At 38.7% G+C, this 23246-nt stretch overlaps 1 protein-coding gene across 1 annotated transcript in view; it reads left to right on the top strand.

Annotated features, from left to right (window-relative positions):
• DNAH12 (dynein axonemal heavy chain 12) overlaps positions 1 to 23167 on the top strand; it is a 150842-nt gene extending 127675 nt beyond the window's left edge. The window contains exons 65-76 of the mRNA XM_075005777.1: positions 939 to 1089; positions 1433 to 1686; positions 2993 to 3133; positions 7818 to 7955; positions 10078 to 10311; positions 11527 to 11715; positions 12924 to 13027; positions 15458 to 15662; positions 15872 to 16009; positions 16471 to 16562; positions 19087 to 19154; positions 21577 to 23167. Of these exons, the coding sequence (XP_074861878.1) occupies positions 939 to 1089; positions 1433 to 1686; positions 2993 to 3133; positions 7818 to 7955; positions 10078 to 10311; positions 11527 to 11715; positions 12924 to 13027; positions 15458 to 15662; positions 15872 to 16009; positions 16471 to 16562; positions 19087 to 19154; positions 21577 to 21767 (1905 nt within the window). The 3' untranslated portion in view covers positions 21768 to 23167. The remainder of the gene's footprint in view (positions 1 to 938; positions 1090 to 1432; positions 1687 to 2992; positions 3134 to 7817; positions 7956 to 10077; positions 10312 to 11526; positions 11716 to 12923; positions 13028 to 15457; positions 15663 to 15871; positions 16010 to 16470; positions 16563 to 19086; positions 19155 to 21576) is intronic.
• Positions 23168 to 23246: the final 79 nt, after the last annotated feature.

The raw sequence follows: 23246 nt of genomic DNA, 5'->3' as shown, positions 1-23246 counted from the left end.
GTCATTAGCTTGTGGGAGATACTATATTCTATTTTTGATTAGTACTATATTCATTTTGTACCAGGTTCCCCGGTGGCATCAGTGGCCCAAAAAAGAAGTCAACAGAATAATAAAAAAAAATGATACCCGCAGACCAAAAAACCCCAAAGTGACTAAATCTGTTTGTCAGGAAAACTATTATTTGACTATTCTGTACTTACAAATAGATAACTTTGCCCACAAAAGCTTATGCTCCAAAATATCTAAGTCTATAAGGTGCCACGGAACTTCTTGTTGTTTTTACCAGTCTTTGTTAGTGTCAGTAATGTGAACAGTCTGACATAGTGGTTAGGGGAAGGAGTCAGACCAGATCGGATACTACGAGTCAGTATCGGATACTAGGAGTCAGTATCTGAGACGGAACAGAGGTCAAACAGAGAGTCAGTTGACAGGAGGCAAGCAGGGTCAGGTTACAGAAAATCAGGAGTAGGCTAGAGGAGGAGATATGGCAGAAGTAGTCCTGAACAGGGAGAACCCAGTTGCATGGATAGCTTTCTGATCCTGGTTACAGAGGACCATCTTGCTACAGTACAGAATAGCTGGTCGTTCACCACTCTCTCTCCTACCCACTCTTGCACTGTGAGTATTCCACAGTGGACCCATGTCGATGTTCATGGCCCCTTTATATTGGAACAGCTTGCACAAAAGGGGCTGCTGGGCAACCATTGATCGATCACCAAGAGTGAATCACCAAGAACTGCATGCGTTGATTGTGAGATATAAGTAGTGAGTTGCTATCCTATGAGTACCACCTCACTGTTTGTGTGATGATTTCAGTTACCACAAATATGAAAGATAATATGGTGTATCCAGCCAAATCTGATTTTTGCTATATTTGTGCTGAGTACATTTACTCTTTTTAAAAGCTAATAACATACTGTATTTACTTTTTTAAACAGATTAGTCCAGCAATAACAACCTTTGTAACTGACAAACTGGGAAAGAAGTTTGTGGAGCCACCACCATTTGATCTAACAAAAAGTTACGCAGATTCAAATTCAACAATCCCACTCATCTTTGTGCTATCTCCAGGAGCTGATCCCATGTCGAGTAAGAATCCACTATGGGGTGTTTTGCTTACTAAATGTCTAGTGTTTCAGATTAAGATCCTGTTTCTCCTCCTCTTTGCACCTTATGGGATCATTTGCACCTGTGCCAAATAAGTGTAAAACACTAACAAATCAAATTGTTAGAATTTTGTCTTACAGAATAAAAGGAATATAATTTTAAAGTTAAATAGCATGAAGCATTCTGACAAAATTCTTTTACAAATTATATATCGTTTTCACTGTCAGATTGTAACAAAAAGGCAGAATAATAATTCTTTTTATATCAAATATAAAGCAATCTTATAAACTTAACAAATGCTAAAAGATTGAATGTTTCATCCAAGGTCTCCTGAAATTTGCAAATGACAAACACATGGTTGGAAATAAGTTTCAAGCCATCTCGTTGGGACAGGGGCAAGGACCTATAGCTACAAAAATGATTAGAGAAGGAATGGAAGAAGGGACTTGGGTTTGTTTACAGAATTGTCATCTTGCTGTCTCCTGGATGCCAATGCTGGAGAAAATCTGTGAAGAATTTAACAGTGAAACCTGCCATCTATTCTTCAGACTTTGGCTTACCAGTTATCCATCACCTAAGGTACTTTTATTTCCAGTGGACCCTAATTACACATTTAATGATACTATTCTGTAATAAATCATTTTGTATTCCACAATAGGATAACACTGCAATTTTTGTCTTGGATTTTCAAAATTTCAAACTTATACACACACTGTGAATGTACATTTAAAAAAAAATCTTGCTCTAATTTAAGGACCGTTAAGAATTTTATATATCTATCTACCTATCTGTATACAGATATAGATAGCTATAAAATCAAATTAATTGAATATCTATTAGAATAGTATGTAGACTTGCTCTCTTCATGAAGAAATAATGGTGTTTTCTGCCTTATAGATGTTTTATCTACACATACTTTTGTTGTTTTTAAGAGGCAAAAGTACCTGAAGTCTATTTAATTTTGTTGTAAATCCATGTACAAATTGTCACACTTGACTGTGTTTGGAACCAATCCTGATGAAACACTGTTTAGCGGAAATGTACCATATTTTTAGTAAAAGCACAGCTTCTTGCATTCATCTAATAGTTGAAATATCAGTATCTTCAATTTTGAATTTAAAATACATAACAGTTAAAAGTTTTATGCTGTGTGTGTGTGCGTGCGTGTGCGTGTGTGTGTGTGTGTGTGTGTGTGTGTGTATATATATATATATATGTTGTTGTTGTTAAGTGATTATGTATTATTACCATAAATTGCCTCAATGATCTACAAATATTTTAGGCCACGTTCTTTCTGCTAAGAAACGTACAAGCTAAGGCCATCTACATGCAAACACATACTTGTTTGGAAGGAGAAGAAGGTAGAAATTTTTCTTGGAAAAAGCAGATCTTAAGGAGGACTTGAAGGAAGAGACAAGAGGTTCTTGGTGAATAAGATCAGAAAAACTGTCCCAAGTGTAGGAGGAAGTAATGAAAAAAACTTAAAAATGAGAGCGGGAGTATATGTAGGGAACAGTGATGTGAGAAAATCCATAATTTCATCAGCAAAGGCCAATTGTTTTTTAAATTATATTAGAAAATACAAAAATACAAATGCTTTTAAACACTTTTGACACTCAAATAAGTCTGATGAACAGAAGTGACTGTATTTTGCCTATAAATATACATTTATACAGCTCTTACAGCTGTTAATGAGATGTTGCACACCTGCATCCAGGGGCTGAATTTAGCCCATATGTATTTAATTTATAGCACTATGAACATCAAGAAATTATTTTTAAAAATACAAATACATTTATGCTTTTATTGAAAGATCTCAGAGGCCTCTTTGGGGTTGGGTCTGTCATCACTCTCCTGACACAGCATTGCTGTTAATTTTATCTAGTTTCCTGTAACGATTCTGCAGAATGGTGTAAAGATGACAAATGAGTCACCTACAGGTCTCCGGTTAAATCTACTTCAGTCTTATCTCTCAGATCCACTTTCTGATCCCACCTTCTTCTCTGGGTGCCCTGGAAAGGAGCAGGTAAGTTGCTCATTCTTTGACATATTTATTTACTTGTTATATCAATGAAGGTTCTAATTGAAAACAGTCTCTAAAGTTATGCACTAAAGTTTTTCACAGAGTAAGTGGCTACGGAATAAAATACTTCACATATAGTAATAGTTTAAACAAACACCCAGACTTTATCACCTGGAAATCCTCACACTGGTTACACTAAAATAATGTTAGCCCAACTTGGTTCACCCTACAACAATAGCAATTCCCATACCACTCATTTCAGCCCATACTCTCCTTCCCTACAGGGGTTTGTGATAAGGTATATCCTCAGTGTGCTGTACTGATACAGAGAATTATTCTCCCCAGAGAGCTTCATTACATAAGTGGAAATAAGTTCCTTCCAGGCAAAACCTGAGAAAAAGTATTCCGGTGTCTCTGTATACAATTAGTGGGAAACACCTGCTAAACAAGTAGAAGTGAAGTAGGCAAGGGGTCAAACCCAGCAATAGTACCATACTGCAGCCTGGCAAAAATTCCTTTCTACATTTAGGTAATAATTGTTTCAAGTCAAAATGAAATTGTTAAGAATGAAAAATACTTTGCATTATCATACTGAAATGTATCTTTACCCAGTTTTGCTGCCATAAAGTCACAGGCATGAACATTGCCAACAAGGTGAGTGCTAGAAAGACTTTCACTATTACAGTGTTGGCAACTGCTCTTTTTTGAGTATTCTTTACATATTCCTACTCATGGAATACTCTGGCAAGAATAGCTTAAATGCTGGAAGAGTTATTAGCTATTTGTTAGAGTGCTCACACACCTCCCTGTAGCTTGATTATTTTTAGTGCTTAATAATGATTGTATTGATGGCCACATGATTGTAATGAGCTGGAGGTAATAGGATTCACGTCCCAGAATCAGATTCTACAGAATTAAAACTAACAAGATCAATACCTTATAGGGATATATATGGTTGTCTATGTGATATATATATATATATATATATATATATCTCCTTAGATGACTGAATGATAAAAACATAAAAGGAAAAGATGCATATGGGATATAAAGCAATATTGCCATTTGCTAATCTGGGTGAATTGGTAAAAAATCATTTGCACATTTATAACAGAATCCCTTTCATAGGGATCATGTTGGACTCCTTGGTGGCCAAACCATTTCTTTCAGAAGAGAGCTTTGTAAAAATAAAAGTAGAGACGCTTCCACTTTTATACTCTCCATAGCAAACAGGCTTTTTTTTTTCTTTAAGTTGATAACACTTCTAGCATTGGCCACATCAGTGACTGCCCCTAGTTGTTTACAAATAAGGGGACTACAAAAAGGGTAGTTCAGTAACTACCAACCAAGCACAGAAAACATTGACCAAAAGGGATAACTCCACTGTAATATGATGCTCAGATGGTCCAAAGGTAATGAACGGCATGTAATTCATGCATGTACTGTGAGGGTGCAGGGGAGGGTAATTTAGACAACAGTTTGATAATCAGTGGGCATGGATCATCAGTGGAGAGAAAAAGATACATATTAGTGTTCTAGAACTGAAAACAGTAAGATAGGCTTTAAAATCATTTGTACCTTGTAAAACACAGACTGGTTCAAGTGGCAACAGGCAATAAAATGGCAATGCTATATTAGTTAAACAAGCAAAAGGAAGACCATTCATTACAATTTTGCAGAGAGGCAACGTTTCTTTAGGATTGGTATATAAGACATAAGTTTCACCTCATAGCAATTAATTAATCAGAAGAATTTAAATACCTTAGCAGACCGTCTGACCAGTGGTCTCTGTCTGATCTCAAGTGGTTTCTGAAGGAAGAAATGCTAGCACACCAATTCAGTTTGTGGGGGACTATTGTAATAGTTATTTTTGCATCCAAGAGCAGCAGGAAGAGTGAGATATGCTGCTCAAGAGCAGGCAGAGAAAATAACTCAATATCAGATGCACGTCTGTTAAATTAGGGTTTATGCATGCAATTCCTTTCATGCAGAGAGTGATAAACAGCAGTAGTCCAGCATAATTTTACCAGTGTGGGACAGGCAACATGTATCTGGGCTTTGTTCACGTGTTCAAATGGTTATATAGGACATTAGTAACATGCTTATTGACACAAAAACAAGGGATGCTTTAGTATCCATATGTGCAATTTCTCACTTCATTGTAACAGCAACGAAGGGTCCTGTGGCACCTTATAGACTAACAGAAAAGTTTTGAGCATGAGCTTTCGTGAGCACAGACTCACTTCATCTGATGAAGTGAGTGTGTGCTCACGAAAGCTCATGCTCAAAACTTTTCTGTTAGTCTATAAGGTGCCACAGGACCCTTCGTTGCTGTTACAGATCCAGACTAACACGGCTACCCTCCGATACTTTACTTCATTGTGTGGTGGAAAAAACTCTGGATTGTTTCAACAGTTGTGTTCACTAGAAGAGCAAAATGTACTGATTAATTTAAGTCAAGAATCTACACAAAAATTGTGTGGTTATAAAGGGAAGCCATATTTACTGTTGGTTTCTGTGTATGAGGTAGATCCATATACAGTTCCAATTACCTTTATATTGGACTACATATATCTTAAAAGAATGGATCTTGTCATCAGTCAGTATATTGCAGAATGATGTTAGCATACCATGTCCCTGGGGATAGAAAATTGGCTTTTACTCATGCTGTAGTCAGAAGATTCTTGAAAGGTCTTAATAATCTATTTCCACCATTTAGTGAGCCTATATCACCTTGGGACTTAGTGCTTACCCTAATTGCAACATCTGTTTAAACTTGATGGGAAGTGTACATTACTCTGTTTATCCATTAAGATGGTCATCTTGATAACTATCACTTCAGCCGGGTACATAAGTGAATTACAAGTGCTGATGGCACACCCACTTTTTGCTGTCTTTGTTCCCACCATCATGGGTCTGAGTTTCTCCTCATTAATTTATTCCATGACTAGGGATAAGCAGGGGGCACTCAATAAAGAAATGAAGGTCATCTACCTGTAACCAATGTTCTTTGAGAGGGACTCTATATTAATGGTCCTAGCCCACTTTTCCCCTCTGATTCTGAGTCCTACTTATGAAAAGACCTGGACTACAGTTACACTACAGCAATATGTCGACAGAAGTCACTGTTGGAAGAGATTTCCTGGCAAAACTTCTGTCGACAGTGTGGCCAAAAACAAAAGCAATCAGAAGAATGCTCCACTCTGTCGACAGAGCGGCTGGACTGCCCAGCTGCTCTCTTGACAAAACAGGTACTCAGGAGCACAGCAAACAGGGCTGCCCATTGTTCTGGTTGCCCTGTCTGTCGAGAGGAGTTCCCCCAAGGTGTCCACACATCTTTTTTATCAACAGAATCAGTCAATAGCAGCATTATGCCTCATGGCTGAGAGGCAGAACGCTGCTGGTGAAAGTGCTGAGTTTAATCGACAGACTGTCAACAAAGTACATTTTGTGTGTGGACATGCCACTGGTTTTGTCGGCAAAACTCACTAGTGTAACTGTAGCCCTGGAGTTGCAGTGGAAGGAGCTGAGACAACAGTACAGGTTCAAGCTCTCAAGTCCGGCATTCTCTGGTCCAGCACCATCCTAGGTGCAGCATGATTTTAGTTAGCTGGATGTCCACTTGGTGTGAACAAGTTTTCTGTAATGCCATAAAATTTGTTTACAGCCACCAGTCCTGGCTCTCAGTGTTCTGTGCTGTTATTTAGCTCTAATTTAACCCTAAACATCTTCTAATAGACCAGAAAGCAGTGGAAGTGTTGATAATTTCCCAAGGTCCTAAGGATGCCAGACTAAAGAGGTTCAATCTATAGTGCCATGCCCCTTTTAAAACCTTGCCCAGGAACTTTCAGTCATCACTGAAGAAGAGGGGTAAGAGAGATGTGTGAGCACTCCAACTAACACTGCTAAGTAGAATTCTGCCATTCATGTTGCACCAGTCATAGTGAAAGCATGAAGAGTCCATGTTTATAAACTCCTATTCCAGGTCAGTAGCCTTCATTTCATTAGTTTATAAGTAATGGTCTGATCCTGAAAACCCTTAACAGTGTAATGCACATCTCCCCAAATAATCCTATGGCTTCAGTGTTACTACAGGTTGAACCTCTGTAATCCGGGACTCTCTTACACAGCAGCGTTCATAATTCAGCATGATTTTAACCTAGCCAGATGACCACTTAGCAGGGGTGTGTCCAAGTTTCCCATGGTCCCATAAAGTTTGTTTCCAACCACCAGGCCTGGCTCTCAGTGTTCTGTGCTGTTATTTAGCTATAATTTGTCCCAAGATGTCTTCTAAGAGCCCAGTGAGCAGGGAAAGTGTTGGTAATGCTGCTAGACAATATTGACCTCCCACAGTTCAGCGAATTCTTTCGTCCAGCACCAGTCAGGTCCCAAGGGTGCTGGAGTAGAGACGTTCAACCTGTACTCATGGGTGTGAACATAGAACCTATTGGTCAGAGATTGCAGGAATAGGCTTTAAGAATGTTAACCGTCAATTCCATATTGTTATTTAGTATCTTCACAACATTTAAAAAACCGTCATGTTAATCATAATCTAACATTTCTAAAACAGAGTATTTAAAATCTTAATGAAATGTTTTTCAAACTACTTTTTTTCCAGCCATCTGCATAAATTAAAAAGTATATGCATCTATACCAGTTAATACTTTTTGTTGTTGTTTTCTTGAAGACATGGGAAAAACTGCTCTTTGGAGTTTGCTTTTTTCATGCTCTTGTTCAGGAGAGAAAGAAGTTTGGTCCCCTTGGCTGGAATATTCCATATGGATTTAATGAGTCAGACTTGCGAATCAGCATCAGACAGCTACAGGTAATTATTTGTTTACTGTTGTTTCCACAGTACAGACGTGTCTGTGTTAAATGCTCAAACACACGATCATAAATAGGTTTCTACAACTTTAGTTCAGATTTCTGTTGCTATTGAAATAAAATAACACAAACCATATTACAGCTATAAAAATATTAAATACCTTGTTACACTGAGATAAATTTTCTAAAACAAAAAATTCACAGAGCCATTTGGAACTCAGTGTAGCAGAGAGAGAACCATATTTCAAAGGAGGACTCACTGTCCAGTTGGCACGATCAAACTAGTGCTGCTCACTGCTCTTTAATCAGAGGAAATTTTAATATGCAGCAAATGGCCAAGACTGTCCCATCTGACTAGTTCTATAGGACTCCTGAGAATAAGTTGACTAAGCTAGACAAGACACATGAGAATTTAGGTGGGACTTACAAATATTGAGTTTGAGCTGCTGGAAAAAAACTAATTATGAGTCATTGAAAGAGTGAAACATTGTGAAGGTTAAAAGCAAGATACTCCCAGAAACATCCAACAGAATTCAGTAAAAGAAAGAAATATGTTTTCACTAGAAAAATCAGGCTGCCAGAGATACATAATTTTGAATACTGTAAGAATGATTGGATGATTAATCAATCCTGGGACAAATCTTTGGGTCTCTGCCCGGTTTGTGTTACTCAGGTAAAACTCCCATTAACTTCAAATGGGAATTTTAGATGGGTCAAGACTTAAGAACTTGAACTTGCTGCTGTATTGGGGGAGAACATTTACTACAGTTCTGTACAAATTAGAGTTTTATCTCCACTCTGTATGCTACTCATGCTCTGCGAGGCTCTTCAAGGAACGGTATGTTAGTTTGTGGCCTCATCTCTGTTCCTTTTCTATTTAATAATAAAAGGCAGCTCATACTCTTTCTCTTATTAACTATAGCAGTGTTTCCCAAAGTGCGGTCTGTGGCCAGTACTGGTCCTTGGGAAAAAAAATACTAGTCCTTAGCAAATATACAAATTATTGCTATGTACTATTATTATTGTAAATAAATAATAAACAGTGAAAATGTATTCATTTTTCAATTTTTATATGAATTTATATTTTTGGGCTGCACAAAACAGTACTGAAAAAAACTGAGTCCCAGCCATATAAAGTTTGGGAAACCCTGAACTACAGGATTTGATTTTCAAGCCTAATTGGGCTTCTGAGGGGTAAACTTAGATTTATTATTAATCATAGAATCGTAGAACACTAGGACTGGAAAGGACCTTGAGAGGCCATCAAGTCCAGCCCCCTGCCCCAATGGCAGGACCAAGTACTGTCTAAACCATCCCTGATAGACATCTATCTAACCTGTTCTTAAATATCTCCAGCGACGGAGATTCCACAACCTCCCTTGGCAATTTATTCCACTGTTTGACCACCCTGACAGTTAGGAACTTTTTCCTAATGTCCAACCTAAACCTCCCTTGCTGCAGTTTAAGCCCATTGCCTCTTGTTCTATCCTCAGAGGCCAAGAAGAACAAGTTTTCTCCCTCCTCCTTATGACACCCTTTTAGATACCTGAAAACCGCTATCATGTCTCCCCTCAATCTTCTCTTTTCCAAACTAAACAAGCCCAATTCTTTCAGCTTTTTTTCAAGGTCACATTCTCTAGACCTTTAATCATTCTTGTTGCTCTTTTCTGGACCCTCTCTAATTTCTCCACATCTTTCTTGAATTGCGGTGCCCAGAACTGGACACAATACTCCCGCTGAGGCCTAACCAGCGCAGAGTAGAGCGGGAGAATGACTTCTCGTGTCTTGTTCACAACACACCTGTTAATGCATCCCAGAATCATGTTTGCTTTTTTTGCAACAGCATCACACTGTTGACTCATATTTAGCTTGTGGTCCACTGTAACCCCTAGATCCCTTTCTGCTGTCATCATTCCTAGACAGTCTCTCCCCATTCTGTATGTGTGAAACTGATTGTTCCTTCTCAAGTGGAGCACTTTGCATTTGTCCTTATTAAACTGCATCCTGTTTAACTCCGACCATTTCTCCAATTTATCCAGATCATTTTGAATTATGACCCTATTCTCCAAAGCAGTTGCAACCCCTCCCAGCTTGGAATCATCTTGGTATTATCTTCGTTTCAGCTCTTCATAAATGAATATGACCATGTTCCATTTGAAGCTATATCTTATCTTACGGGAGAATGTAACTATGGAGGCCGAGTAACAGATGACTGGGACAGACGTTTACTACTGACTATGCTGGATGATTTTTATAATCCAGATGTAGTAGAAAATCCACGCTACACCTTTTCTCCCAGTGGGAACTACTATGCACCACCAAAAGGCACTTATGAGGACTACATTGAATTTATTAAGGTAACTTGGTTTCATTGTACAATGGAAACTCACATAATATTTGGTCTAATTGCATTAATGAATATTGCAAAAAGAAAATACTTTCTTTGATATGTCATTTTTAACTTGATATTCCATTAAGTTTAAAAAGTTATGTCTGTATGACTGTAACAAATTCATTTTCTAGTATTAATATGCTGGAACATCTAAAATAATAATATTTAGTCCTTGTATAATACCTTTGCTCTAAGGATCTTAAATTTCTTTTCAAAATAATAATAAATTCTCTCAATAACTCACATCACTGGACTACAACAACTTCTGGGGTAGAGTACAGAAGCTGTAGAACAGTTCACCGTTAACTTTAAATAAGAATTGAAACCTCAAGGGAATTTAGACAAATCAAATGTAACTGCTTTTTGTTGGAATTTGGCAAAACATTAGGGATAGTACACCTGCTTTTGCAAAAAGTGCCTAAGATATTCATTAAGCGCTAAGTACATGCATTGCTTTAATGTCCTCTGACACTGAATCGCAAATTTTACTCCCTGCTGCATTGTGTTTTCTGAGACATCTCCTTTCTAAACTCTGACCTAGCCAGAGTCTCATTATTAGATTTTGAAATCTGACATGATCAAACTACAAAGTGATCTGGGTGAAATATCAGGTTGTAATTTCACTTAGAGCATGTATTCAAATCCTGCTGTCTTGCATTGAGGTCAGGACTTGGTTTTCTAGCATCAAGTTTCTGGAATTATGAATTGTGCAGAAGATGGGTAATCCATAATAAGAAAGGGAAACACTTTTTACCCAGATCTCATTGGTCGTGCATGAAGCAATAATTTTTTCTTGGTAGTTTATGTACGTTTCACAGATCAACAAAATAATGCTTTTGGGTATACTTCATTTTTCATTGCATGCCCATCCTTCTTCCTTTCCTTGACCTCCTTGCAGCTGTGTTATGATATAAAGTGCTTTGGGATTTGAAACACGCTAAATTTTGTTGCATTCCAGATTGTGCACAACTTAGTGAGGCGATCAACAGATAGATAGTAGGGCTTGGTATAAAAAGAAGAAAGCCATTGTCAAGGGAGTCACTATTTTTGAGATCATGGTTCTAGGCCTAATTCAGTGTCTTCTGAAGCTAAATGGAATCTTTCCATTAAAAAGCGTAAGATCAGGCCCTTAATGCACTGATGTATCTTATGAAAATGTATTGCTTGTGTTTTGCCATAGAATCTTCCATTTAGTCAACAGCCAGAGGTGTTTGGGTTGCATGAAAATGTGGATATTTCAAAGGATCTCCAGCAAACAAAACTCCTCTTTGAATCTCTGATACTAATACAAGGAGGAAGTACACAGGGCAGCTCCTCAGGAGGTGGTGACAGCACTCTGTATGAAATTGCTGATGATATTCTCATTAAGGTAATGTAAAAAGACAAATAGCTTAATAATTTATTAGAATAACAAATACTCCCCTGATTAACTGGCCACCTTAATGTGCTGCCTGGAGATTTTCATTAGTCAATGGCAAGGGGCAACTGAATACTTGATTGGTCCACAAGAGAACTGGTAGGTACAGAAATACCTTCTTTAACTCTTTCTGGGATTACAACAATGCAGTTTCAATGACACACTTTCTCAGCAACAAATTTAGTTACTGAGCAGCCCACAGTTCTACTTTCTCCACTGGGTCCCTTAGAACATTGCATTAAGTTGAAGTTCTTGGTTCTTATTTTCAAAGCACTAAATGGCCTGTGCTCAGCACACCTAAAAGACTTTGCTGCAAGGATCACTCCTCAGAAACAATGGACTTGTGCACCTCAAGGCCAGAGCTTGTATATGCAGGAGATAAGGCTCTTTTGAGGGCTATGACGTGTTCCCATTCTCCATAAGAACTACAGCAAATCTTACCAAGTTCCATTCCAAACATCAGATAATTTCTTCCTTAAGAAAAATACACATTAACTAATTAAGAAAACAAATAAAAACACTCTTACATGTTATCCTTAAAGGACAGCAGTAGAATAGGTTAACTATGTCCAATTAATCTAAATCTCCTTGTTTGGTATGAAGTACCTAGGTATCATAATGATGGGCATGGCATAATTACCTTAATGGAATAATGATTTATTTGAAATAAAACAGTGACTTCGTAAAGTGGTTCTCTTTCTCTCCCTACCCCGTGCTACATCTCTGATTCCTAAGTTTCATTTTGCATTGGGGAAAAACTCAGAATGGAGCATTAAGCTATCCAACACAAAGTGAAAGCAAAGCACTTATCAGGCTGTGGCAAGTCCACTGTCCTGTCTAAAATGGGGGATGTGTCAATGAGCAACTCGGAGTAGAAGGGACAGAAATGAGAATAAATAACTTGGGAAGTAAGTCAATTCAGCATTGCAAGAAACTTTGCAATCACTGAAACATTTACATTTTTTTTCCATTTTCTGTGGTGGTCAAGCTATTTTTATCAACCAACCAATATTTCAGCGGGTGTGTTGCTGTATATCAGTCATTCACTGTGGAACTTATGCAGTTGCTTTGGGTATTTTTACTTTTATTATTGCTTTGAAACAATTCCAAATGAAAATGTCCATTTACCAAAATGTGTCCAAATATATTGACATTTACAGCTTCCAAATGATTTTGATATTGAAGCTGCCCTACTTAAGTATCCTGTGAGGTATGAGGAAAGTATGAACACCGTGTTGGTGCAAGAAATGGAGAGGTTTAACAAGTAAGGGAATTAATTTAATTCAAATTTACTTTCAGTAAACCCATCCATAGCAGATCCCTTTCCTGCCAAGCATCTCTATAGACTTTACTTTGAAGACCTTTTTACTCCAGTTCAACAGTGTCTGCTTTCCCTGCCTTTTCCTTTTTTGGACCAGGCAAACTGTAGTACTTAAGGAAAATATGTAAATGGAAAATGAATTGTATGATACTGTATGTAATGTGGAGGGTCCAAAGAAAAGTTTGGGAATAGGTGATCTGTGGGATTGAAATTGTAGTACTTTGTTTTTCACTTCATTTCTTTATTCCATCTATCCTCTTCTTTTAGTCTCCTTTTACCTATGCTTGTATCATTTCCTTTTTAACTCCTTCCTTTGTATTTCTCTCCTTTTTATTGTTTTCTTACCTTCTCATATCTGTGCCCCATCACTTCTCTTCTCTTTTCCCTGGTTATTCTTACACTCTCACCTACACTCTTTTTGGTGTCAGTCATAACCCTCTAATTTCTTCTTTACTTTGGATCCCCAGTCTCCATCTCACTTCAGCCAGATTCCTATTTATTTCTCCTAGTTTATCTCTCTGTCTGCTCCCCTTTTTTTCCTGTCACACTTATTTTCCTCCTTCTTGATCTCCCCTCTCCCTCTGCTTATCTTTCCCCCTCTGCCACGTAATTCTCTTACAAGTTTCTCCTGTAACTCTACCCCATTTCTTAATTCACTCTCCAAGTCCCCTTATTTCTCTAATTCTCCTTTTCCATACTGCTCTGTTGTCTGAAACTTGCCTCCCCATATATTTTATAAACATATTGTACGTTGTTCTAGCTAAGCACTGGAACACATTGCCTAGGGAGGTTGTAGAATCTCCATCACTGGAAGTTTTTGACAGGTTAGACAAACACCTGTAAGAAATGGTCTAGGTATAACTTAGTGCAAGGCACTTGAGTAGAACTGTGATCTATGGAGGTCCCTTCCAGTCCGACACTTCTATGATTCTGTGATTTTTAAAATTCCTGTTTTATCTTCTTGCCAGAACAGCGTAAGCAAGAGACTATGAAATCCAAAATAATGTATATCTTATAGAGCTGTGATTGGGCCACTATTTTCCCAAAAACATTCACTGTATCGTGTTCTCATTTTTTTAAGTTAGAGGTGGTCTTTGCATTGGAACATTGACTCACCCCATGACTTTTCCCAAAGACTGGGGGATTCCAGATCAAAATTTTTATCTTGTTTCACTAACATGACAGAGGCAAGCTGCAAAGTCTGACTTTGGATCCAGTGGTGCTTGGATCTAGGTTCTTTTTTGGAATCAATTATTTCAACTTATCTGAAAATAATTTGCACTTCTATATAACCTTCCATCTAGCTATCACAGGCATTTTACAGTTCATAATGAGTAAGCATGAGAGTTTGTCAGAGATATTTTAGTAAAAGTCATGGACAGGTCCCAAGCAATAAACAGGAATTCATATCAGCTTGCAACCTGCCTGTGACTTTTACTTAAAATACTCTGTGAGGAAAGTAATGATGGCAACCCGACGGGGGATAGCTCTGGCTTTAGATGCTGCTCCTGTGGCAGCAGCAGTTGCTGCAACCCCACTGACTGCTCCTGCGTCAATGGTTGCTGCTGTGGTTGTGGGGGCTGACTAATGTTCCTTTTTAATTTATTCCATCTCTGTGCAGAATAAATGTTGTTAATGCACCTAGGCATGTGTGGATGTGCACCATCAGTAGAAACGTGCTGCTGACTGCAGGTGCTGTGGACGCTCTGCTAATCAGTGGGATAGCATTTGAACCGTTTGTGAGTGGCTGCCCAAGTGCTCAGCTTACAGGAGACACTGAGGCTGACTCAGCCCTGATGGCTGCTCCAGCTGCTGCTTCTGTGGTGGAGACTGACAGGTGGCTACTCCAGGCCCAGGCTGCTGCCGTGGTCCCAGACACTGACCACTGACTGGTACTCCAGTCCTATCATCGGCAGGGGCTGACAGTTGCTGTAGCCCTGCCCTTGTAGCAGGCTGAAGCAAAAGAAGTCATGGTAGTCCATTAAAGTCACAAAATCTATGAAATCCATGACAGAATCCTCTCCTACATAATGAGTTAAACCTCTCAGAAGCCTTTGAGGCCAGGAAGAAATGAGACAGAAATTAACCAATCTGTCCCAAGTCACAAAGCAAGTCAGTGGTAGTGTTTGGAATAGAACTCAGGTCCCCTGACTGACACATAACATAGCCATTGGACATGATGCCTCAGTATACGTTTAGAAAAACAGAAGAAAAGGTCTATTAAATGGCAACAGTAAGGCACAACCTGTAATTTTGCAAATATGGCAAGTTGTGAATGAGGAAAACTGGTTATATGATGATTTCACATCTCACAAATAATGTTAAACATTTTCTATTTTAGTGACAGTTTTCTGATATTTCCTTTCATTCTAGTTTAATTCGAACTATACGTATCACCTTAATAAATCTGAAAAAAGCAATTAAAGGACTGGTTGTTATGGATTCTGAGTTGGAGGCTCTGAGTAGTAGTCTACTTGTCGGAAAAGTTGCTGAGAACTGGGCTAACCGTTCATACCCAAGTCTGAAACCATTGGGAAGCTACATCGTAGATTTTCTAGCGAGGCTGAAATTTTTGCAGGTAAATCAAAAGAAATGGTGTTTCTAATAATTCTGTTTGATTTAAAATAAAAGCATGATTGGACATAGTTTGTAAAAAAAAAAAATCACTCTCTAAACAAGGTTGTGAAGAATATGACTAAATTTTTTGTGGAAAACACCAAAAGCCCCCTATGCCTGTACAGAACAGCAAAGATGGTTGAAAGTCTTTCTCTTGCTCTCTCCTCCCAGGACTGGTATGAGTTAGGAAAGCCAACTGTTTTTTGGCTGTCGGGATTCTATTTTACTCAAGCTTTTTTAACTGGAGCCATGCAGAACTATGCAAGAAAGTACACTATTCCCATTGACCTTCTGGGATACAAATTTCAGGTATAGATACCTTTACTAATATGAATCCTGATATTTCCATGATATACAGGATGGGCCCTGTGCCTGATGAGACAGATTAATTTGCACGTCTCACCAAAGGATCAAGACTTTGATCATCAATGGCATTGTAGATCTGCAACTGGGTTAAACAGTAGTACATACTGTTTTCTGCTTTATGTCACTAAAGGAATGCTATTAAAAGTTTACTTCTCATTACACTTAGTTATATAATTAGAAAAACAGCTCACTTGATCAACCTGAGTGTCCTAATAAAGGATAAATAACTCAGAAAGATGACATCTTAACAGTTGAATAATGTAAAGTAATATTGAAAGAAGAGGATCCACTACTTTATCCTGGTTTTGGGTTGCTCTCTGAAAGATTGGCTTGTAGGACGAATAACTCTAAAACAAAACTGTTGTTGAAATGTATTAACATGCAACTCTACTTATTTCCTTTAGGTTATTCCTAAGGATACATCCGATACTGCCCCAGAAGATGGTGTTTATATCCATGGGTTATTTTTAGATGGAGCTCGCTGGGACAGGACCAAGTCAGTGATTAAAATTTTAAAATTAAATAGTAATCTTAAGCCATGCTTTCTTATGTGTTCCTATTAGAGTTTTTGAAATATTTTGGCATCATTTCAATGATATATTCCAGTATAAAAATCTTTTCCATCCTCTATGATATCTTGATAGGAAAAACCACAATGCATCTTCTGTTCTGTAGTGTTGTAAATGTTGCAGTGGGCTTACTTATAATGAAAATGGAGTATTCAATTGTGAAATTGCCCTGCTCTGTGAGTCATAGAAATATTCCAAACAAAAAGCCCAAGATTGTCAAAAGGGATTATTGATCCTTGCTGGATCAGTTTCTGGGTGCCCAATTAGAGACATATCAGAGGGGCTTGATTTTTTTAAATAGATTTGCAGTGGCTATATATCTTTTTGGTGAATAGTAGAGGGATTCCTCTCCAAATCTACAGCACTTACTGCAGGAGCAAAGATGAGGTTTTTTTACATCAGGACCCCAGTCCAAGAACAGCTCTCTTGGTCCTGAACACAGAGCAGCTGGTGGATTTCACCTCTCCCTTTACTGTGCTCTGGGCATCCTCAGGAAGCATCACCTTTCAAAGGGCCTACAACAAAGCAGCCTACATGAAAATGAGCACTAAAATTCACATCTTGGTTCCATACAGAAGAAGGCCATGATTTGTCCCACTATGGTTAAACTATTTGTACGAATATGGGACTTGCTTCTTTATACGGTTTCTAAATCCAGGGGAGAGTGAGCATGCCCTAACAGTCTTCAGAGTGAATATTTTAGAAGAGACCTAGGGAAATTCTCAGATGCAACTTTATTCCAGTGGTGTAAAAGAGTACATTTCGGGGAAAAAATTCTGAACCAATGTGCAGAGTAGTTGGAACTAATCACCAAACAATTAGAAAAGTACACAGCACCAGTAGGACCATATTTTCAACCAACTGTAACTGGTTGGTAATTTTCCATGTCTGCTGTATATTTGGGCAGGTTTACACTACTCCTTAAGTCAATGTAATTTACATCATTCAGGGGTGTGAAAAAAATTCCAACCAATGCAAATTACAGCAATCTAAGCATTGTCCACATGGATGCTATGTCAGCAGGAAATGCTCTCCCATCAACATGGGTTCTTCTGACAGAGGTGGAGTAATTATGCTGATGGGAGAGCACTCTCCCATCAGCTGAGATGGGCTGCACCAGACACACTACATCGTTCCAATTTTAGTATATGTGCTGCCGAAGCGAGCACAGTGGTACATACTACACCCAGATATTGCTTCTAGTGTACACAAATTTGACACCCAAGCATCCAGGACCTCAGTTTGTGCTTTAAAAAAAAATCCAGATCTATATCCACTTCTGCTTGTGCAGTTATTTCTATACATACAATTTGCTGCACAAAATAAAAGCCTGCAGTGGGTTTTACATTTTGATCATACTATTATTACAAGGTAATGGATGCTTTTAGAGGTAGTATAGTTCAGGAAGAAAACTGCATTTTTTTTTTTTTTAAAGAGTTTAAACAGCAAAGTTCAGTGCATAGTGTGGCTTTTTATTTCTTATTGCCCACCCCTATCCCTGGTGTGGAATTATGAGAGAAATGTTTTTATATGTGATGATTTTACTGGACTTTTTGAGAAGGGTGAACACAGGGAAGTCCGTCAGCTCTGTTCTGCATTTCCCCTTCCTTTTACAAAAAAAAACCAAGTTATCTGACCTAAATGAGACAGACGGATGGTTGGATAATCGTAAAGGTCTGATAATCCAGGACCAGCTGCCTCGGTGGGACTGGCTGCTGCGGAGCTGGCTGCTTCCATGAGACTGGCTGCCACCGTGGGACCAGCTGCCACAGGGCCGGCTGCCATGGCAAGACTGGAGCCACAGTACTGGCTGCTGCAGGGCCAGCTACCATTGTGGGACCGGCTGCTGCAGAGCCCCAGCAGCTGTGGCACAGAGTCACTGCTGGCCCTGGTGGCTGGAGCACCAAGCTCCCTCTGGCTTCAGGGGCAGAGCCCTGGTGGCTGGAGTGCAAGGCCGGCAACAGAGCCCCAGTGGCTGGAGCGCCAGTCTGCCACTGGGTCAGGGCACAAACCCCCAGCCAGACTGTAGGAGGGGAGTTCCAACCAGCCTGGGCGGGCAGCCAGCTCTGCAGTGCTGGGGAAAATTATCCAAGCCCCCAATTATCCAACATTCCATTTCATCCCACACCACCTGAGGTGGTGTGGGATAAAATGAGTGTTGGATGACTGGGGGTCAGATAACCGGGGTTTCCTGTATTTCATTCTCACTTTTGTTTTATGTTTTTTCTCTCTCTTCTCATTCTTCCCTTGTTAAGTCTTTCTGTTTGCTTCCATTATCTGTATTATTTCTGACATTTCTTTCACTTTCTCTTCCTTTCATCTCCATTCCCTTTCTCATCCCAATCCTTCCTTTTTAAATTCCTACCCAACAAAGTAAAATAAAAAAATCTCTTACAAAAATATACCTTTTATAAAGTTCTATTTTAATAGTTTCTTCGTTTCTCTCGCCAGGGGAATATTAGCTGAACAGTATCCCAAATTGCTCTTTGACCCAATGCCAATTATTTGGATAAAACCAAGTAAGTAGAGTGGTCTGGAACCAATGCTTCTTCAGATTGTAATGTGGCAAGAGATTGCAGTAATACATTTCTTTAATGTTGCAAAAGAGCAAGGCTTCTGTCTCACCAAAAAATCCAAATGTACATAAGGTTGCATCTGACAAAGTGGGTCTTTGCCCACAAAAGCTTACGCTCCAAAATATCTGTTAGTCTATAAGGTGCCACAGGACTTCTTGTTCTTTACAAAGCTCTGATGTGATCAATGGCTTGCCTATCCAAACTTCATGCCTTTGCATTGACTGACCCAGTCTTTCATCTGAAATGTATCTGGTCTGTGCCTCCTTTTCCCCACAAAACTTTATTTAGTGCAGATTGGAGAAAGGAGGAGCCAGTCAGATAGACATTTTATATTAAATGAATTTCACTGCCTCCAAACTGGGTTGGCTTGTATTTTTAGACATGGATTGGCTTTGGCAGAAGAGAGCCTAGTTTTTGAAATCCTGTCTCCATAAAAGTCAATGGGATATTTGCAGCTTATTTACATGGGGCCAAGATTTCACTCTCTGTGTAAACATTTCTCAAATTTTCATTAACTGCTGCATAAATACTGTCCATAGATGGCTAGATTCTGATAATGTTTTATTCTGATTTACATCTACTTATTGCTGTCTGTCATGTGGTTCTTGTTTTCCTTGATCAGGAGCAACTTATCGTTTAGAAAAAATGGGGGATTTTTTTCAAAAATTCCTAATGGAGAGATTTTTAAGATTTGCCAAAGTGATTTCGCTTCCACTTAGTTAAGAACTAACTGAAAGTCAGCCTCATAAAGTATTACATTTTGTACATCTACCCCTTTTATTGACATTGGAGGAGTCTGTTCTTTGAGCTTCTTTGCAGCTGACTGATGTCAGAAAAAAATGATTTAAGCCCTTGTGTGACTTAAGTGTAAACAGCCTGGGCACATTACAGTTCATGCAGAAGTCTCAGAGGAATAGCTATGTTAGTCTGCATCTGTAGAAAAGACAATGAGTCTTGTAGCACCTTAGAGAATGGTGGATTTATTAGGGCATAACCTTTCATGGATAAAACCCATTTCATCAGATGGATGGAGTGGAAATACAAAGGCAGGTATATATATATGAAAATTACTGCAAAAAAGTTACTATCTATTGTAAATTAGGGTGATCAGTCAGGGTGATTGTGGTCATTCAATGTAGATGAACATTTCCATCTCCCCATGAGTGAAGGGAAGTTCCTGCAGTGCGGTAACTTTGGAACTCAACGGCTATGTCTATGCTTTCATTCCTCTTTTGAAAGAAGAATGTAATGAAGCAAATCAGAAATGCATAGGAAGCGCTAATTTACATATCTCACACGTCATTTGCATAATCTCTTTTTGAAAGAGATTCTTTCAGAAGAAAAAAGCAGCGTAAACGTGGCTCTTTTGAAAATAAACCCCCATTTTTGAAAGAACCCTTATTCTTAAAAAAATTAGACTGCTTTTTTTCTTTTGACAGAATCTTTCAAAAAGAGATTGTGCAAATGAAGCATGAGGTTTGTAAATCAGTGCTTCATTTGCATTTCTGATTTCCTTCATTTGCATTCCTCTTTTGAAAGAGGAATGCAAGTGTAGACATAGCCAACTTGAATTGTGACTAGGTTCTGGAGTGGCTGAATAAAAGTTGCCCTAGACCAGTTTCTCAACCTTTTTTTTTTTTTTTTTATAAAGTACCCCCCACTTTCAAAAAAAGTGTATAAGTACCCCCAGTACCTACAATTTTCAGACACACACATTTGTTCTACCGTTGCAACACATTTGTTTAAACATCTTAATCGTAACTGGTTGGTTGGAAGAAATTGCCTATAGGCAATAAACTTGCCATCATACTTAAGACTATGCAAAAAGAATAAATAAAAAAATTAGATAAATTACATAAAATAAGTGCATTTTTAATGTATAAAAAAGGTTGAGAAACACCGAGTTAATTTACCCTCTGGAAGAACCCCTGATTGAGAACAACTGCCCTAGAACTCGAAATTTATATGAAGAGCTAGTGTGCTTATTAACACGCAAACTATAACCTGATGATATCTGAGTCAAATGGTTTGATTTTTATGTAACTGTATAGATGTGAATACCTCTTTAAAAGATTTGAAAAGCAGTTAATACAAGAAGGCATCTGTTCCTCTAAACAAGCAATACCAAGCATACTTCCTCTAGATTATTAGTTCATGTAAATTCTGTAAATTGATTTGTAAAAGAAATTCAAAGCAGAGGGCTACTTTTTAAGTTTTGCTGGTTAAAAATATTTTGTCAAATATTTATTTAGCTTTAAAAATAAATCAGACTTAATATTTGATTTTTACTTTAGATTAGATTATGTCTATTCATCTAGTACATCTGCAGTCTATAATTCATTGCTTTTGTTCATTCTTTTTGAAGCTAAAAAATCAGACATAAAGAAGTCTAGTGCCTATGTTTGTCCACTCTACAAGACAAGTGAGCGTAAGGGAACCCTATCCACTACGGGACATTCTACTAATTTTGTCATTGCGCTCATGCTAGAGACTGATAAACCAGTCCAGCACTGGATCAAGCGAGGTGTTGCTTTGCTCTGCCAGCTGGATGACTAACCTTGAAGAATTCACAGGCAAACCTCACTAGACACAATTCTCATTTTCTTTCCGTATTGAGGAGTTGAAGCACACTGTATTAGAGAAACATCTTGGTCTATTTATATTGGAGGAAGTCAGGCTAAATTTTTGCTGGTCTTGAAATGTTGGATTAAATAATTGTATGATATTGCTGTTTTTAAAATAGATAATGATCTAGAGTGTTCATTTAATTATTTGGCACTATAGAGTCAAAAGTCGTTACAGAGATCTCTTTTGTCACTTATTAAAATATCATAAATAATGTCTTGATGGCAAAACTGAAAGTTGTCTGATCTCACATATGGAAAGCGTTATACTTGTAATCCTCCTGCCAGATGGAGCCAGCAGCAGCTAGGGCCAGGTTCAGTATCTACAGGTTCCTCTCCATCCATCCAACACTGAACTAGCTCCAGCCCCCACAGTGTAACCTGGAAATTCACACACTGCCCCGGTTGCCTCTGAGAAGCAATGCTTCCCCACTCTTGAGCACAGAGCTTGAGTGTAGAAAAGAGACTTTTAAAAAAAGAGAGGGAAATAATTTGGTATTAATTTGGGAAAATATCACAAGCAGATTTTATGAACAAAACCATGAGTAAGAATCCCTCCCCAAGTAGGCTGGGTAATTCCTTTTCCTCTCAGGTTAAGTCCTGCAATCTGAATGTCCCCTTCAGATGCCCAGCCCTTTTCTTCACCCCACTCACTGTCACTGCCAGAGTTCAGAGGTGCATCTGCACAGTTCACCTCCAAACCCCTCAATGGGGAAAAGTAAAAGAGCATCTTACTCACTCCACTGGTCACTTCCCACCCAGCCGCTCACTGCTGTCTGCCACCTTTCTGCTGGCTGTTCATTACACCTCTCTATCACTACCCTGATGGCTGAGTGTAGGGCCGCCACCACTTAGCTGGCCACTCATTGCATCTCTCCACGGCTGCCCTGCAGGCTCTGGTAACATCTGCTGCCATCCATTTCTTGGCTGTGACTTCTGCCCATCAGTCTCCAATGATTTCCACTCCCAGTGATTTCAACTTTTAGCAAGCTGAATAGAAGAAACCAGTCCAGGCAGAGGAAGCCATTGTCACGTCCTGACCAGAATAACCTGCCCTCACCCCTTCTCTCAGATAGAGCTCTGAAAGTGGAGCCCTTACATGTGCAAGATTCTTTCTACGAACTGTGAGCTCTTTCATTTAGAACAATTTAGCACAGTCCTACTTTTCTGTATTCATACAAAAATACAAACAATGGTAGCCATATTTTAGTTATCCCAGTATGTAATGCAAACACAGTTGGTGTTGAGTAACAAAATAAGTTGATTAAAATGAGCGTAATATCACTCCATCTGCTGAATATCTAGAAAATTTAGCAAACCAGGAACAAACTGTATGTACATAGACATGCCCAGGGCTTCTCTCCCTTCCAGCTAGCTGCAATGGAATTGTTCCTGCTTACACAGTAGGCAG

This window comes from Carettochelys insculpta, chromosome 11 (assembly GCF_033958435.1).
Source record: "Carettochelys insculpta isolate YL-2023 chromosome 11, ASM3395843v1, whole genome shotgun sequence".
Taxonomy (NCBI): domain Eukaryota; kingdom Metazoa; phylum Chordata; order Testudines; family Carettochelyidae; genus Carettochelys; species Carettochelys insculpta.
Note: the sequence above shows the minus strand (reverse complement) of the source record. Positions and strands in the feature narration are given on the sequence as shown.